The sequence below is a fragment of the Kwoniella shandongensis genome, chromosome 6, assembly GCF_008629635.2.
Source record: "Kwoniella shandongensis chromosome 6, complete sequence".
Lineage (NCBI taxonomy): Eukaryota > Fungi > Basidiomycota > Tremellomycetes > Tremellales > Cryptococcaceae > Kwoniella > Kwoniella shandongensis.
This window is the reverse complement of record NC_089292.1, coordinates 751,648-767,002: the sequence shown is the minus strand read 5'-3', so window position 1 is coordinate 767,002 and position 15,355 is coordinate 751,648. Positions and strand designations below refer to the sequence as shown.

The window sequence follows — 15,355 nt, the reverse complement described above, 5'->3', positions numbered from 1 at the left end:
AGGGAAATGACCAGGAAGTGGATTTCGACCTTTTTAGGTTTCCAACTACATATTTTGGATGGGAGCGCGTGGGAGTACAACATGACGGAATGGTCCATTGTCTATTTCTCCTCGTCGTCATCGTCCTCTTCCTCATCGTCGTTGGCTGCCTCCTCGGCACGCTCGGGGGCGTCCTCATCTAGTGATGGGACTCAATTAGCTTGAGTCTAGGCGAGATATCAACGACGAAAGCTTACCATCATCATCGTCAGCTTCACGGATGATGGAGTCGTTAACATCAGGATCGGCCTCCTCGTCATCGTCCTCGGCGGCGTTGGGGTCGAGGTCGGCGGCCTTGTGGGCTTCGGCCTGCATATAGTGTTAGTGTCAGTTTGAGTGAGCTTCAGCTCAGAAGAGCGCTTGGAAAGTCCGATATGAAAGAGAGAGCTCACCGAGGAGTAGTCGATGTTCTTTCGATTCCTTCTACCGGTGAGGATAACAGGTTCATCATCATCCTCTTCCTCCTCCTCGTCTGCCTTGTCCTCTTCCTTGTCTTCCTCGACGGCGGTGCTCTTGCCTTTACCCTTATCAACAGGGGCGGCCTCGTCGGTCTTAGCCCTGATAGATAGGTCAGATGCGTCAGCGAGAGCTTGTAAGCGCAGGAAGCCCAAGTACGAAAGTTGACCCACTTCTTCTCCTCGGGCTCGGTAGCAGCGACAGGCTCGTCCTCTGCTTTCCTCTTGTCTCCAACCTCGGCTGTGACCTCGGGCTTCTCGGCAGCAGGAGCGGGTGCGGTGGCAGTCTCTTCGGCGGACATGGTGATGCTTTTTGTTGTTTTCGTGGAAAGTTCTGATGGGTGAAGAGTGACGAAGAGAAGAGAAGGGTTGGAGGATGGAAGTAGGAAAGGACCGAATGCGGGTGGAGGGAACGTAATTAGTGGATCCTCGCTAATAACTCTCGCTCTCTCACCCCAGACGCGTCACGCGCGTCTCAACTTCGATACTCCACATACACCTTCCAAAGTGGGACACTTAAACAAAGCGGTATCCAGGTAAGAGCTGCGCCACGTGAAGTAATCGTCCTACTTTCTCCGAAGTGCCGGGATGTGTTGTTGTGTATCAGTCTCACTAGATTTAGCGTTTCTCCCATACGTTCAGGGTCCAAAACGCGTGTATTCCAACCCGATCCGTACAGAAAAAAAGAGAGAGTCCCTGTTGCACCACCACTCACCACTCACCACCACGTACCTCGTGTCAGCAACCACCACCACCACAACCAACGACCACCACCTTGCAACTCGTATCTTTCTCTTGTCTTCTTTCTCTTTCACAACAACAACCTACCCCTTCTTCCTCTCTTCACTTCTTACATTCCTTCCCCTTTCACTCTTTTACAAAACACATATTCACAATGGCCAAGGTTGTAAGTGACTAACATCCTTGACACGTCCTCTCCACACTTCACTCGTACCCACCTGGCTTCGAACTCCACACTTCTCTCGTCCACCGCTGCGCTACAACAGCTGCTCTATGCCTAAATCGAAATCACCGCTGACATCCCACTCCCTCCCATAGGACAAGATCACCCACGTCGGTACCAACCGATTCGGTTTCGACTCCACCGTCGACATCGACGTCCTCCGAAGCTTGTACTTGGTGAGTGTTGTCTGCTGTCATTTGTCCCTTGTAACTGTGTTGTTTTACACTCGTACACGGTGCTCTCTCGTGACCCTACCCACTATCTCTCTTTCTATCGCCTTCATATGTGCCTACAATCGAATTTTAACCAGTATATCCTCGCTTCAGACAGTCGCGATGGTCTGTAGACATCCCCAGATACATAGTCTTCTGTTGGGTGGGGAAGCGCAGGTGTGGAGCTCTATCCATGTTGCCTTGTGCTTCTCACACTCGTCTGTTTGCGCTTTGATCGCCCAACTTTGATTTCTCCTGCTTCGACATTTTATCTGCCCTAACACTCCTTTGAACTCGATCGCGTGCGTGCCTGAATCTAACCACCGTGTCTTACGCACAGGCTCCTGCCTACATCAAGCAAGGTGAACAGACCAAGGAGGTCACCGGCACTGGCCACAAGGACTACGGATCCGAGTCTACATACGACAAGGACACCAACAGCATCCAGTACACCACTGTTGCCAAGTTCCCCCCTGTGAAGCTCCTCCCCAACGCTGAGCGAAAGAGGATTCTCGGTGAGTATCGGAGGTTTTTAGAGCGGTAGGGCACAGACACTGATCATCCCTTTTTAGTCACTGGTGGTGCCGGTTTCGTTGGTTCTCACTTGGTCGACCGACTCATGCTCCTCGGTCACGAGGTCACCGTCCTCGACAACTTCTTCACCGGTAGCAGGACTACCGTAAGTGCCACTGCCACCCTATTGGTGAACACAACTGACTTGAACCCCAGGTCTCCCACTGGGTTGGCCACCCCAACTTCGAGATGGTCCGACACGACGTCGTCGAGCCCTTCCTCATCGAGGTTGACCAGATCTACCACTTGGCTTGTCCCGCCTCTCCCCCTCACTACCAGTACAACGCTGTCAAGACCATCAAGACTTCGTTCATGGGTACCCTCAACATGCTCGGTCTCGCTAAGCGAACCAAGGCTCGATTCCTCATCACCTCCACCTCCGAGGTCTACGGAGACCCCGAGGAGCACCCTCAACGAGAGGACTACTGGGGTCACGTCAACTGTATCGGTCCCCGAGCTTGTTACGACGAGGGTAAGCGAGTCGCCGAGACCCTTACCTACGGTTACGCCAGGCAGGACGGTGTCGACGTCCGAGTCGCCCGAATCTTCAACACCTTCGGTCCTCGAATGAACCCTTACGACGGTCGAGTTGTCTCCAACTTCATCATCCAGGCTCTCAAGGGTGAGGACATGACTGTCTACGGTGACGGTTCTCAGACCCGATCTTTCCAATACGTCCACGACTTGATCGACGGTCTTATCCTCCTCATGAACGGTGACGAGACCCGACCCGTCAACATCGGTAACGGTGACGAGTTCACCATCCTCGAGTTCGCCGAGGCTGTCAGGGTGAGTACGGTTTGATATGCCTCCGAGATCCCATACTGACTCTCCTCTCTTCTAGGACATCGTCGAGAAGGTCCAGAAGGAGCAGGGCAACCCTCTCGCCAAGCGAGTCAACATCATCCACAAGGAGATCCCCACCGATGACCCCCAGCGACGAAGGCCCGACACCTCTCGAGCCAAGGAGGTCCTCCAGTGGCAGCCTCAGTGGCACGTCAGGCAGGGTGTTGAGGGTGAGTGAAGATAGCTACCTTGTATGAGAGAACAGTTCACTGACTTATCGTTTGTTCTGCTTGCAGAGATGGTCCGATACTACTCCGCGAAGATGGCTGAGGGAGCGATCTAGATGCATCCTAGAGGACTATAAACGTCTTGGAAACGTTCCAGGATGATATTTTGGATAGAAGAGTTGGGCTTTGAAAGACACATTCATTTAGATTTGGGATATGCCATGCCATGATTTGATTAAACGGCCTGCCACAACGTCGCGTTGCCTTGGAATGCTCTTGTTGATTATTGCGTATTCTTTCTTCGGCCATTGCGCGCGCGTGCCACGTGGTTGGTTTGGCTGAGAACCCCGCGCATCAATACACGGGACGTCACCGCGAGTGATTGATTGACCATTGATCTGTCCTTTGTCGATGTTTTGATGCCTGTATGGATATCTTACATCGCAATTAAACACCGATGTCGTCAACACAGTCACCGCCAGAGACACCTCATCCTGCAGGAGATATTTCCGTCGCTATTCCCGAAGTGGTCGTCGACACTCCAGCAGACGAGAGCGAGGATGTATCTGAAATCAAACCCGACTCTGTTGAACCCTCAACGTCCACATCTCACAGCAATGTACCAATGAAGACACCCGCTCCTCCAAGATCTGGCGAGATCATCGTACCGGATGCTCCGTCCCATCCTCCACCTGCTAAAGGTTTACCGATATCTACACCATCGACATCGCTCACTCCTACAATTGGGAGATCAGAGCGTGAACGGACCCAAACAGATGTGGATCTGACGGAATTTGATCCGTTCGCAACTCCCTCTACGTCCACGGCTAGTACTTCCACACCTGTACGAAAGACCGACGAGCAACAAAGTGCCTCGATACCTACTACAAGCGCAAGTGCAATTGCTAGTGGGAGCGGGGGAGAAACGCCTAGACGGACTGGATCATCGTCCGGTCAAGAACCCCAAGAACCAAGCTTCAATTTCTCGGGATTCTTGAAAGACCTCAAGCTCAAATCTGCAGACCCGATAGCGAGATATCTGAAAAGGTGAGTGAGCGCAGAGAGGGGTGTAATCAGGACGAAAGGGAAGGATCCGCTGACCTGAATGGGATGTGATGATAGCTTCTTATCGAATTTCGCAAAGAAACCATTCACGGTCAATGAGCAAGTCAAACTCATCCATGATTTCCTAGCTGTGAGTGGACGACTGTCTATACGACACTAAACAGTGTAGTAGGAGGGTGATGAGGGAAGTGGACAAGAGAGCCGAGCTAAGCTGACGCTGTTGAATGGGCTCCCAGTTTATATCGGAGAAAATGGGTCAGGTCGAGCCTTGGAAATCGCAGTCCCAAGCAGAGTTTGAGAATGCAATGGAAGCGATGGAGAAACTGGTCATGAACAGGTTGTACAACTAGTAAGTTCCCCCTTGCTTCACTCTCATACCACTCCCCAACTGGAATCTTGTGCATTGTGAAAGCTTCCCTAAGAGCGATAGCAACAAGCTGAACCCCTGTATCGCGTTTTAGCACATTCACGCCCCAACTTGTCCCTTCACAACCTATCACCACGGACGATCTCGAACGAGATGCCGTGTTCTCACAACGTGTCAGACTCTTTGGTTGGGTCAGGGAGAAACATCTCGATGTACCGGAAGGCGAGGCCAGTCAGGGGTTCCTCGGCTTTGCAGAGCAGGGTACGTTTTCCGCTTCATTATAGACGAGCTTTGGACACTACTGATGACCCGTTCCGACAGAACTGCTGAAGATCAATCATTACAAAGCCCCGAGGGACAAGATGGTTTGCATCCTGAATTGCTGCAAGGTTATCTTTGGTGAGCTGTTCGATTTGCCCAGCATTCGAAATGATGGCTGACACGGTGTACAGGACTGATACGGAATGCATACGGTACTGAATCGACCGGCGCGGACAACTTTGTGCCCATCTTGATCTTTGTGGTACTTCGAGCCAACCCGGATAACATGCTGTCGAACATCGAGTGAGTACATGATTACAAATAGTGTCGTGTCAAGCTGACCAAATCATACAGGTATATAAGCCGGTTCAGGAGTGCGTCGAAGTTGCAAGGAGAGACGGGATACTATCTTTCGAGTCTGGTGAGTCGTTCTTGGATGATCAACGTGATCTCATCTGACGCAATGATCGGGCAGACCGGAGCGATCCAATTCATCGAGACGATGGACGCGTCCAGTCTTTCCAATATCACTCAAGCCGAATTCGAACAGAATGTCGAAGTCGCCATCCAACAATTACCCCCTTCCCCGTCAACTGTCACTGCTCGACCTTTACCGCCTACAGAAATGTCACCTTTTGCAGCCACATCACCTGGCGAAGAAGCAGCGCGACCGTTAACTCTCACAACGTCATTGCGGGCATTAGACGGGACAAAGCAGTTCTTCCAGCGTACAGGCAATTTGGCCCAAGAAGCCGTTAGTAAACCCCTGAATGCGATTGGCAAAATCCTGGAAGGGATGCAACAAGGTGAAACTGGAAGTGAAGACGGTTCACCCTCCCCTCCCCAACAACAACAGCAACAACAGCAAGCTCCATCTTCGACGCCGAGAGATGTGTTTGGGAGAACGAGAAGAGCTCAGTTCAATAGAGCTGAAACGCCGGAAAGTCCGTCGAGACCGTTCAACTTTTTTGGAGCGGCAGGACTGGGAGGCGATGATTCGACTTCGATCTCAAGAGCGTGAGTCTTGGCGTATTGTAAGACCGCCTCTGGTACACACAGGTGTTGCGGCAAAGCTTGGTCACTTACTTACACGCGTGATTCCGCAGAGGCACGCCAACACCCGAAGCACCTCTTCCAGACTTCTCTTCACTCCAAATCCAATCCACCCTCGACATGTCTCAGGAGACATATGCCCAAACGCGTCGTGCCAACGTCCAGACATTACATCAAATGTTCCCAGCCTTGGACGAAGAAGTCGTAGAAGCCGTATTGGAGGGATGTGGCGATGATCTGGGGGTGGCGATCGATCGATTATTGGAGATGTAACGACGAAAGGGGATGATTCACGATGAATGATGACGACAACACAATACTTTGTACACTACACCAAGATGATTTCTGTAATAATCCTTAAAATGCATGGAATGATACTTTCCCCAGGTAGAGTCGCTCGAAAAGAAAGGTTGTAATCTATAGTTTTTGTAAAAAGGGGTTCTTAGGTATATTGATTGGGCACTAACGAAAGCTGAAGATTAAAGCAAGACTTGGTTTGCAGAGTTTTTGCTCAGCGTTTTCTGCGTTGATAACGAGACGTCAGTTAGCGTTGATGAACGGGTCAAGGAGTAATTGAAGCGACAGCACTTACGTTGGGAAGGACGATGCAGCTTCTGACGAGAGTCTCGGGTGCGAGGGTGACTTCGGTGGCTGTGTGCGAAACAAAACATCAGACTCGGTCGATTACGATCGGTAGACGACTGTCACTCACCCAAGATAGTGACGCTGATTTGACCCTTTGCATCGTCCTCTGGCTCAGGGAACCCATCCACTCTCGCCCAAGGACCAACGACACAGTTCGCTCCTACGATACTGTTCAAGACCGCAGCATGTTTCTCCAACGTCGTGCCTTCCAAGATGATAGCATCTTTGACTCTGACACCTTCCTCTACGATCACACCTGGACCAATGGCGACGTTCGGTCCGATCTTGGCGGTAGGATGGATAGTGGCGCTTGGGTCGATGTAGACTGGTGCAAGGATAGTAGAGGAGGGTTTAGAAAGAAGGTCGGGGTTGGTCTTGCTGAATTGGGAAAGGTAAAGCGAAGTAGCAGTGACAGAAGAGCTATACAAGATAATCGGAATTAGTTTACATGGACGTCGTTTGTAACATATGTGATTTGGAATGGTTGAACTCACGCAGCAGTCTTCATTTGTCGCCAGAAATCCTTGCATTCGTAAACGTACATCTTCTTCGCGGCGGCGAGAGGAACGATGACATCCTGTTCGAGTCGAAGGATCTCGTCGGGCTTGACCAAGGGGTCTTCGCTGAGGTACGTTCCACACTTATCAGATACATGTATTACCCCATCTGTGGTACATCGGTACTCACGCAGCTCGAGCGGTCTTTTCGTCCATGGCGACTTTGATCTCGTCAAAGAGGGATTTGTCAAACACTAAGAAGGATTTGTCGCGTCATAATGTCAGCTCACTGGATTTCTGTTGTAGACAGAACGTTCTGATTCACAGTAAACACCACCGTTGACCATGTTCGAGATCCAACTCTCTGGTTTCTCAACATAATGAACCATCTGCTGCGTCTCTGGATCCGTGACGATACAACCGTATTTGACGGCTGCCTCGCGCTTGACGTTGACGCCCATGATCGTACCGACTCCACGATGTTTGGAATGAAGGGCGATCATCTCGGTGAACGGGAAAGAACAGCAGATGTCGATGTTGCAGATGAAGATGTTTTGAGGGACAGGTGGTCGAAGGATAGAGTCTCGGACTGTAAAGCGCAGCGCGATCAGTGATTTGCCTGGAATCGCAACTTGGTTGGTTGAATGATTGGTAGTCACTCACAGTGGTAGAGACCACCAGCCGTACCGAGAGCTTTGTATTCTCTCAGATAGCTAATACCGATATTGGGGAACTCTCTCTTCGCCTCCTTGATGAACCCAGCCATGACTGAATCCTCGTAGAAACCAATGATGATGATCTCGGTAAGTCCTTCGACTTTGGCAAGAGCAGAAAGAGGGTGCCATATCATTGGCTACGTGCGGGGATGTTTGTCAGCTGGATAACACTCCACAAGATAAAGCACTAGCTGACCTTTCCAGCGATGGGGAGAAGAGGTTTAGGACCTGTAAGATACAGAGGTTTAGTACACGCTCTAAACCAGTTTGAGCAGAGTACAGCGACACTCACAGTCGAGAGATAGAGGCCTCATACGAGTACCCTTTGAAGGTCCTCCAGCGAGAATAACACCTTTTGTGACGGCCATGATGTTGTGTATGCTTTGTGTCTTGTGATGATGTGGGTAAGGAATGAGTTGAATGATGATATTTCTTCTACTACTATTGCTAGATTCGACGTGAACGTGGTGGTTTGAGTGAGTCTCCAGAAACGCTAAACAGCGAGTTTGACCCTGAACATGGGAACGTGTTGACCCTGACTGCTGGTATGATGTTATAATCGTTTTTGTAATGGGATCTACCCTTTTCGTAATACTCATTAGGATTTGGGATTACTGTATCTCCCCCATTTTCCTTCCCGTATTGAGCTGATCCACGGGGATTACCACATAACATCTCCGCACTCACTCCTGACCGTACATACAGACACAACCATCATTTGGGTTCGTCGGTCGGCTGCATGGTCAATTGACTTGTTGATCTTTCACTCAAGATAGCTTGCTTATCAATCCGCAATAGACAGCTTGTTTCTCTCACACAACGGGGTTATAGAGACAGCATCAGCAGTGACTAGGTGAGCTCGAGCAGTCAGCGCATAGGTGAGCTAGACCTCTCTCACCACTCCGACATACGACAACGTCGACTGACTTTATCGTTCCAGCCACAATCAGTCTCACCGCATCCGACGACTCTCATCCTTTCCTTTGAGTCTTCCCCCTATCACTTACTAGTCGTCTGGCAACATCTCACATCGCCAACATGGTACTGGTTGTGTCGGCCATACATACCTTCGTCGCCGAGCATGGGGATGAGCTCGAGTTTCAAGCGGGAGAAAAGATCGAAGTGCTCGAGAAGGACGACGCCTTCGGGGATGGTTGGTGGAGGGTGAGTCGAGCGTTGTATATCTTTCGTATCGAAAGGGCAAGCTGATAGAATCGGTATAGGGTCGCAATGAGAAAGGCGAGGAAGGCCTGTTCCCTGCTACATACATCTCGGAAGCTCCCCCGTCACCAGAAAAGGCCGCTCCCGCTCCACTTCGCAGCGATCCACCATCCCCAAAAGCCCGCTCCATCAACGGGCATTCCGAAGTAAACGGCAATGATCACCTGCCGGAACCCAATGTACCTACAGGCGAGCTACATCTTGCCCCTCCATCTGTCCCTGTACCTGAGGAATCACCTCGAGGTACATCCACTCTCGACAACCAAGGTCAAGGTGGGATTCTCGATTCGGCTGTCAGCACAGTCGAAGCTGCCGCAGCGACCGTCGGCAACGTCATGAGCAAGACGATCGGAGATGTTCAAGACGCTATCGAGTCGATCACAGCTAGACCGGATAGCGATGACGAGCAAGAGCTCGGTATCGGACAAGGTGCGAGGGCCAAGTTGGCGGAACAGGCGCGATTGGCCAACGAACAACGAGAGAGAAATCAACGTTCAAGCGGAGGCGTGACGGGTTTGGTCTACTCGGACGAGAGTGAGGACGAGGAGGACGAACAGAGGAGAAGTGTTCAGGTCGGCAAGAAAGGCACAATTTCACCTACACTCAACGGTTTCGCTGCCGGTCAAACTACAGCCGATCACCCTGTATTGGCCAAAGCTCCCTCGCCGTCTCCTGGTCTTCCTCCCACCATCACTACTCCCCCTGTGCACACGCCCACTCACCTGAATACCGCTACTGGTTCTCTTGAACCTGCGCTGCAACTCTCTTCCACCCCGCCCCTTGACAAGCCGTCAAATCGCTCGTCTGCCACTCCTGGCAAACCACCCTCTTCTTGGACGATTGACGACGTTTTCGCCTGGGCGCAATCAAAGGGCTTTGATGAGCCTATCTGCGAGAAATTCAAGGGTGAGTTGTCTGTTCTGTGTATTGGAGCTAACAAACCCAGAACACGAGATCACCGGTGACATCCTCCTCGAACTCGATATCAACCTATTGAAAGAGCTCGACATCCCTCAATTCGGTAAACGTATGCGTATCGCCGCTGCCATCTCGGAGCTTCGTCGACCCTCGTCCGTCATATCAGCGTCGTCCCAACAATTGTCCCCATCTGGCCTTCCCGTTGGAGTCTCTTCCGGCATGTCCTCCAGAGGAATGAGTGCACCACCTTCGACTTTCGGCCAACCCTTCCAGTCCACCACTCCCCCGCTCAGTACTCCTCCCATGTCTGCTTCGTCAGATGACGCTCTCGCCCATGCAGCGTGGTCACATGGACGCAAGACTAGTGGAGCTGCTTTGAGCATGACCGCTCCTGCCATGGAAGCTATCAAGGAGAACCAAGCTCAGACCCCTGCATCAATCACCACTCCCACTACTCAGCCCAGCTCTACCGCTGCTAGCATGCCTACTAGCCCCGTTACACCCAGCTCGGCGATCACAAAGCGAGAGTCCACGGGATCTATGGGTCACAAGCGAGGAAAGCCAAGTCTCGACAACAATAAGGAGAGGTTGAGTTTCTTCGGTAGAACCCGGAAACCTGCACCTAGGTGAGTAAAGTTTATGAGTGACATCGGCTGACATTGTAGTTCCGTCTCTCCAAGCATCGAACAACAGCGCGCATCTTCCCGACTTGGCTTCCCTACCAACAACAAGGTTCACCAGATGCAGCCCGCCACTCCGGAAACCAACAAGCGGATTTCTAGCTCGGGAGGTGTGGGAGCAGCCGGTACTGCAGCTGCCCTCAAGCAGATTGGTACACCCGACTACTCTGGTTACATGAAGAAAAAGGGCGAAAGATACGGTACCTGGAAGCAGAGGTTCTTCGTTCTCAAAGGATCCCACTTGTACTACCTCAAGAGCGAGCACGAAGATCGTGTCAAGGGTCACATCGACCTCACGGGACATCGGGTGATCGTCGACGAGAACACGCAACCTGGTTCATATGGGTTCCGACTTGTTGGATCTGGAAACGACAAGTCGCACTACTTTTCGTCGCCTGAACGAACCCATATCCGAGAGTGGATGAAGGCTGTCATGAAGGCCACCATCGCGAGAGATTACACTGTCCCCGTCACATCGTCCTGCAATATCCCGACTATCCCGTTGGCCGAAGCACAGGCACTCGCACCTCGACCGCCTAGTCCCGCCTCGCGAGACGCGACGCAAAGAGCTACGAGAAGAGAGAACCCCAACCAGCTTACAGCGCACGACGCCAGTGTTTTGGTGAGTTACAGTTCAGTGCGGCCCGTGCTGATAGTGTAGATGAGTCTCGATACAACCTCAGGTGAACGAAGAAGAGCAAGCACACAGCTCAACGTGCCTTCTCCGGGACGACCCAGCCGTGATACCCGTCGACCTTCTAGCAACTACAGCGCTGTTGTTCCTCCTCCAGCCAAGACCTCGCCAAGCAATTCGACCAGCAACGCTCCTCGACCTAGTGTAGGTGTCTCATCATACACTAGCTTACAATATGCTGACGTAGTACTGAGTACAGGTCGCGTCATTCTATCCTACTGACGAAGGCTCTCATGTCGAACTCGTACGATGGGTCAACTCTCTCCTCCCCACCATTTACCCACGAGCATCTTCCATCCCTCAATCTTTCGTATCGGGCGAAGTCATCTTCCTCCTTGTGAAACATTTGTCGGGGATTGAACCCTCTCCACCTGTACCTCCTACTGCTTTTGCACCAGAATCAAACGGATCGCCAGGTCTCGAAGGACTGTTCGCAATGATGGACACGTTGATTGATGCAGGGGTGGATACGGCTGGTGTGAGCATCAACGATGTGAGGAACGGAGATCCAGGAGGGATCAGTAAATTGTTGAAGAGCGTGAAAGGGTGGCATGAGCAAGGTGCCGGTGTGGCGCAGTAATGAGTAGAAGTATTTTGTGATTTACATACACAAGTACACGGTATATGATTCCAGTGGAGGACAAGAAAGAGAAGGACGTCATAGTGAACGATAGGTGCTTTTATGCTTTTTGGTCTGGTCAAGTTAGGGTTTTTGCTCGAGGTTCGAACGTATTGGGATATCTATATATAATTGTTCATAATCATACCATGCTAGGATGGATCTATATCATGTTAGTCATGTCAAGTCCCAGGCGTGTCACTAAATATCGGACACGCCGTCAAGTCTAGCACTGGAACGCGAAATAGGAATGCCCAGTAAGGATTGTACTGGGATTACCCTTTAAAAGTCCTCCAGTTCGTCTAAGCGCTTCTGACACCTGATTGATCTCGCCATTCTTCAAAGAATTCGATCATATCAGGTGTGATTCTCCTTCTGACCGTCTGAGCTGAGTGAACAAGATGAGTTCGTTTGACCTATGTCGCATAACGGAACGTCAGCACAACACAGGATTATTTCGACTCGCTTCAGGTCAGACAAAACTTACATATGGTGCGTTGAGATCTTCGTTCATTGCTGCTAGAGCTGCGTCTTGACAGATCGAAGCGACTTCTGCACCTGAACATCCCTCGGCCTACGCACGAATGACCACAGCATAAGCAACATATATCTATCTCTTTGAGGGTAACTTACGATACGGGCCAATTCTTCGATATCGATTCCTGGCTCTACGGCCATTGTCTTGAGTCTGATTCGGAAAATGTCACATCTCGTCGCGAAATCTGGTGCACCGACATAGAGGATCCGATCAAGTCGACCGGGTCTCATCAGGGCAGAATCCTGATTCGTGAAAAACGGCTCAGTCAGTCTTTTGGACCATTTTGTGAAGAACCAAAGCGAACTCACAAGGACATCGGGTCGATTGGTCGCTGCCACCACCGTCACTCCTGACAACTCCTCGATACCGTCCATCTCGTTGAGCAGGGAAGTGAGCACACCAGAGTGAGTATGATCGTCCGACCTCGCAGACCCGAGCGCGTCGATTTCGTCCTGCAAGTCAACGCTTGCATATCAGTCTGTGCTGCAGCATTGAGGGAAGGAGAAGGCTGCACTGTACGCACGAAGAAGACAATCGAGGGTGAAGCAGCTCGCGCTTTACGGAAGATCTCCCTCACAGCTCTTTCGGATTCACCAACATACTTGTTCAAAAGCTAATTAGATTCTTCGTTAGCTTGTGCACGATTGCGTAGAACGTGGTTTTGCTCAGCTCACCTCTGGCCCCTTGACCGCAATAAAGTTGATACCACTTTCCGTGGCCAGAGCCTTGGCCGTCATAGTCTTACTACAACCTGGTGGACCATACAAGAGGACACCTCGTGGCGCTTCCACACCGAGTCTCGTAAATGTGTCTCGATGCGTGAGTGGCCATTCAACACACTCTCGAAGTTTCTGCTTGACCTCATCTTGACCTCCGATATCAGACCAACGTACTTCTGCAGTCTCGACGAAAACTTCTCGCATCGCCGATGCCCGGATCGTCGGTAAGGTTGTGAGGATATCCGTGTTGGTCAAGGTCGGTGTGCTGCCTGGCGGTGGGTTGGAGGAATACCATCGCTGGATCGCAGCAGAGGCGGATTCGCGTATGAGGGAAGATAGATCGGCTCCAACATAGCCGTGCGTTCGAGAGGCAAGAGTTGCGATGTCCTGTTCGGTAAGTGAATGAGGCATCTTAGATAGCATGATGTCGATAATTTGTCGTCTGCCGGGAGCGTCGGGTATGCCTGAATACAACAATCAGCAGGTGTAACACTAATCGTTCGAGAAGTCCACTCACCAATCTCTATTTCGCGATCGAATCGACCGGGTCGACGCAGAGCCGGATCAAGACTATTTGGTCTGTTCGTTGCACCGATGACGAACACCCTTTCTCCTTCTGGCCCATCCTGACTCATCCCATCCAAGAGTGTCAACATCGTTGCCACGACTCGTCTCTCCACCTCACCTCCCTCTCCACCATCTCTTCTCGGACACAACGCATCCACCTCGTCCAAGACGACTATACACGGACTGCGTTTCTTGGCTTCCGTAAACACGCCTCGAAGTCGTTCTTCTGTTTCTCCATGATATGCCGAGGAGAGTTCTGGACCATTCACGACGATACATGAGCATTGAGCGGACGCCGCTACAGCACGTGCGAGTGCAGTCTTTCCTGTTCCAGGTGGACCGTGAAGCAGGATACCTCTGGGAGGTGTGAGACCGAATAGAGTGAAAAGAGCCGGTTGGAGAAGTGGAAGATCAAGGAGAGATTTGATCTGCTGGATTTGGGGTTGCAATCCACCAAGGAGGGCGTACGCGGCTGTGGGAGGTTGAGAGGGGGTGTAAAGATTGATGTACGAAGGCATAGGACCATCGGGTGTTTTGGACTACGTAAAGTATCAGAACATGCTGGTACTATAGCATTCCGTCGATACAACTCACCGGTCCATTGTTTGTGACCTTTCCTGGTGCATCTCCTTCACCTTGCGATGACGACGTTGTGTCCTTCTCCTCCCCGGACACGATCACCTCCGTTTTCCACTGTACTTCGTAGACCTGCAGCTTCTCGTCCACCTCGCTCGAGGCCAATGTCAGTTTCCCAAGCCCGTCCTCTAGGTTTGCAGCTCCCTTCTTTGGCTCCTTGGTCGACACTTCGACGCTAATCACTTCGAACCGCCTGGACGTCTTTTCCGTCTCGCCAATGGTGAATCGATGTCCAGCACGAACAAAGGTGGCGGATGCTGTTATGGTACTGAAAGTCAGTTACGCTCTGCAAGAGGTCGAACAAGACGTCCAGGATGAGGAACTGACCAAGGGCTTCTTTCAATGCGGCTTTACACCATGCTTTCTCCCTTGGACTACTAGGATCAACCACGAGTTTTGTCTTTGAAGCAACAGTCGGATCTGGGATAGGAATTTCATCGAGAGTGATGCTCTTCAATCTGCCAAGACTGAACATGTCAGGCTTGAAGCGATAGATATCGACTTCGATTCCAGAGAGATTGACAAGCTGCAACGGGGCAAGTAGTACCACTAAAGGATTCATGTCAGCTATGACTTGAAGGTTTCCTGAGCTCTATGGCTCACCATCATCTTCCAATCCGACCCTTGGCCATAGCTGAACAGCCACGGTTCCCTTCTCCTGCTCTTTCTCCGAGTTTAACAATACCCAGTCTCCTGCAACGAGCTTGTACGTCCTCAGCAAGTCGGGCGAGAGGTAGGCTCGTCGATTTTCGCGAGTACTTCTCGGAGCACTCGGACCTGCATCTTGCGATACCGCTCGCAAGCGTGTGAGAGGGGCTGCCATGCTGCGTTGCGTGATGGTTAGGTATGTTAGATGGAGAAGAGGGCAGTTGAAGCTAGGAAATTCAAAAATCGAGGATTGGT

At 51.3% G+C, this 15,355-nt stretch overlaps 6 protein-coding genes across 6 annotated transcripts; 3 read left to right on the top strand and 3 right to left on the bottom strand.

Moving 5' to 3' along the window:
• Positions 1-101: 101 nt before the first annotated feature.
• On the bottom strand, positions 102-796 carry CI109_103600 (uncharacterized protein; the record flags this gene model as incomplete). The annotated part of the gene is made up of 4 exons (XM_032001901.1): positions 102-178; positions 237-348; positions 432-597; positions 669-796. The coding sequence occupies 4 exons, from the start codon at positions 794-796 to the stop codon at positions 102-104; spliced, it is 483 nt and encodes a 160-aa protein (XP_031864064.1).
• A 593-nt stretch (positions 797-1,389) lies between these two features.
• CI109_103599 (uncharacterized protein) lies at positions 1,390-3,372 on the top strand (the record flags this gene model as incomplete). The annotated part of the gene is made up of 7 exons (XM_032001902.1): positions 1,390-1,401; positions 1,554-1,634; positions 2,011-2,185; positions 2,243-2,349; positions 2,400-3,032; positions 3,088-3,259; positions 3,326-3,372. 7 exons carry the CDS (start codon positions 1,390-1,392, stop codon positions 3,370-3,372), a joined length of 1,227 nt encoding a protein of 408 aa, XP_031864065.1.
• Positions 3,373-3,713: 341 nt separating this feature from the next.
• Positions 3,714-6,275, top strand: CI109_103598 (uncharacterized protein; the record flags this gene model as incomplete). Its single annotated transcript, XM_032001903.1, has 9 exons — positions 3,714-4,303; positions 4,379-4,451; positions 4,558-4,670; positions 4,783-4,949; positions 5,010-5,087; positions 5,141-5,252; positions 5,304-5,370; positions 5,425-5,966; positions 6,056-6,275. 9 exons carry the CDS (start codon positions 3,714-3,716, stop codon positions 6,273-6,275), a joined length of 1,962 nt encoding a protein of 653 aa, XP_031864066.1.
• Positions 6,276-6,481: 206 nt separating this feature from the next.
• CI109_103597 (uncharacterized protein) lies at positions 6,482-8,228 on the bottom strand (the record flags this gene model as incomplete). Its single annotated transcript, XM_032001904.1, has 9 exons — positions 6,482-6,523; positions 6,595-6,653; positions 6,715-7,067; positions 7,142-7,270; positions 7,335-7,398; positions 7,470-7,733; positions 7,808-7,997; positions 8,057-8,088; positions 8,153-8,228. 9 exons carry the CDS (start codon positions 8,226-8,228, stop codon positions 6,482-6,484), a joined length of 1,209 nt encoding a protein of 402 aa, XP_031864067.1.
• A 670-nt stretch (positions 8,229-8,898) lies between these two features.
• CI109_103596 (uncharacterized protein) lies at positions 8,899-11,953 on the top strand (the record flags this gene model as incomplete). The annotated part of the gene is made up of 6 exons (XM_065967334.1): positions 8,899-9,024; positions 9,084-9,987; positions 10,082-10,625; positions 10,680-11,295; positions 11,341-11,517; positions 11,573-11,953. 6 exons carry the CDS (start codon positions 8,899-8,901, stop codon positions 11,951-11,953), a joined length of 2,748 nt encoding a protein of 915 aa, XP_065823406.1.
• A 341-nt stretch (positions 11,954-12,294) lies between these two features.
• Positions 12,295-15,275, bottom strand: CI109_103595 (uncharacterized protein; the record flags this gene model as incomplete). The annotated part of the gene is made up of 10 exons (XM_032001906.1): positions 12,295-12,408; positions 12,480-12,566; positions 12,626-12,772; positions 12,839-12,982; positions 13,054-13,143; positions 13,205-13,713; positions 13,767-14,355; positions 14,411-14,709; positions 14,780-15,001; positions 15,056-15,275. The coding sequence occupies 10 exons, from the start codon at positions 15,273-15,275 to the stop codon at positions 12,295-12,297; spliced, it is 2,421 nt and encodes an 806-aa protein (XP_031864069.1).
• Positions 15,276-15,355: the final 80 nt, after the last annotated feature.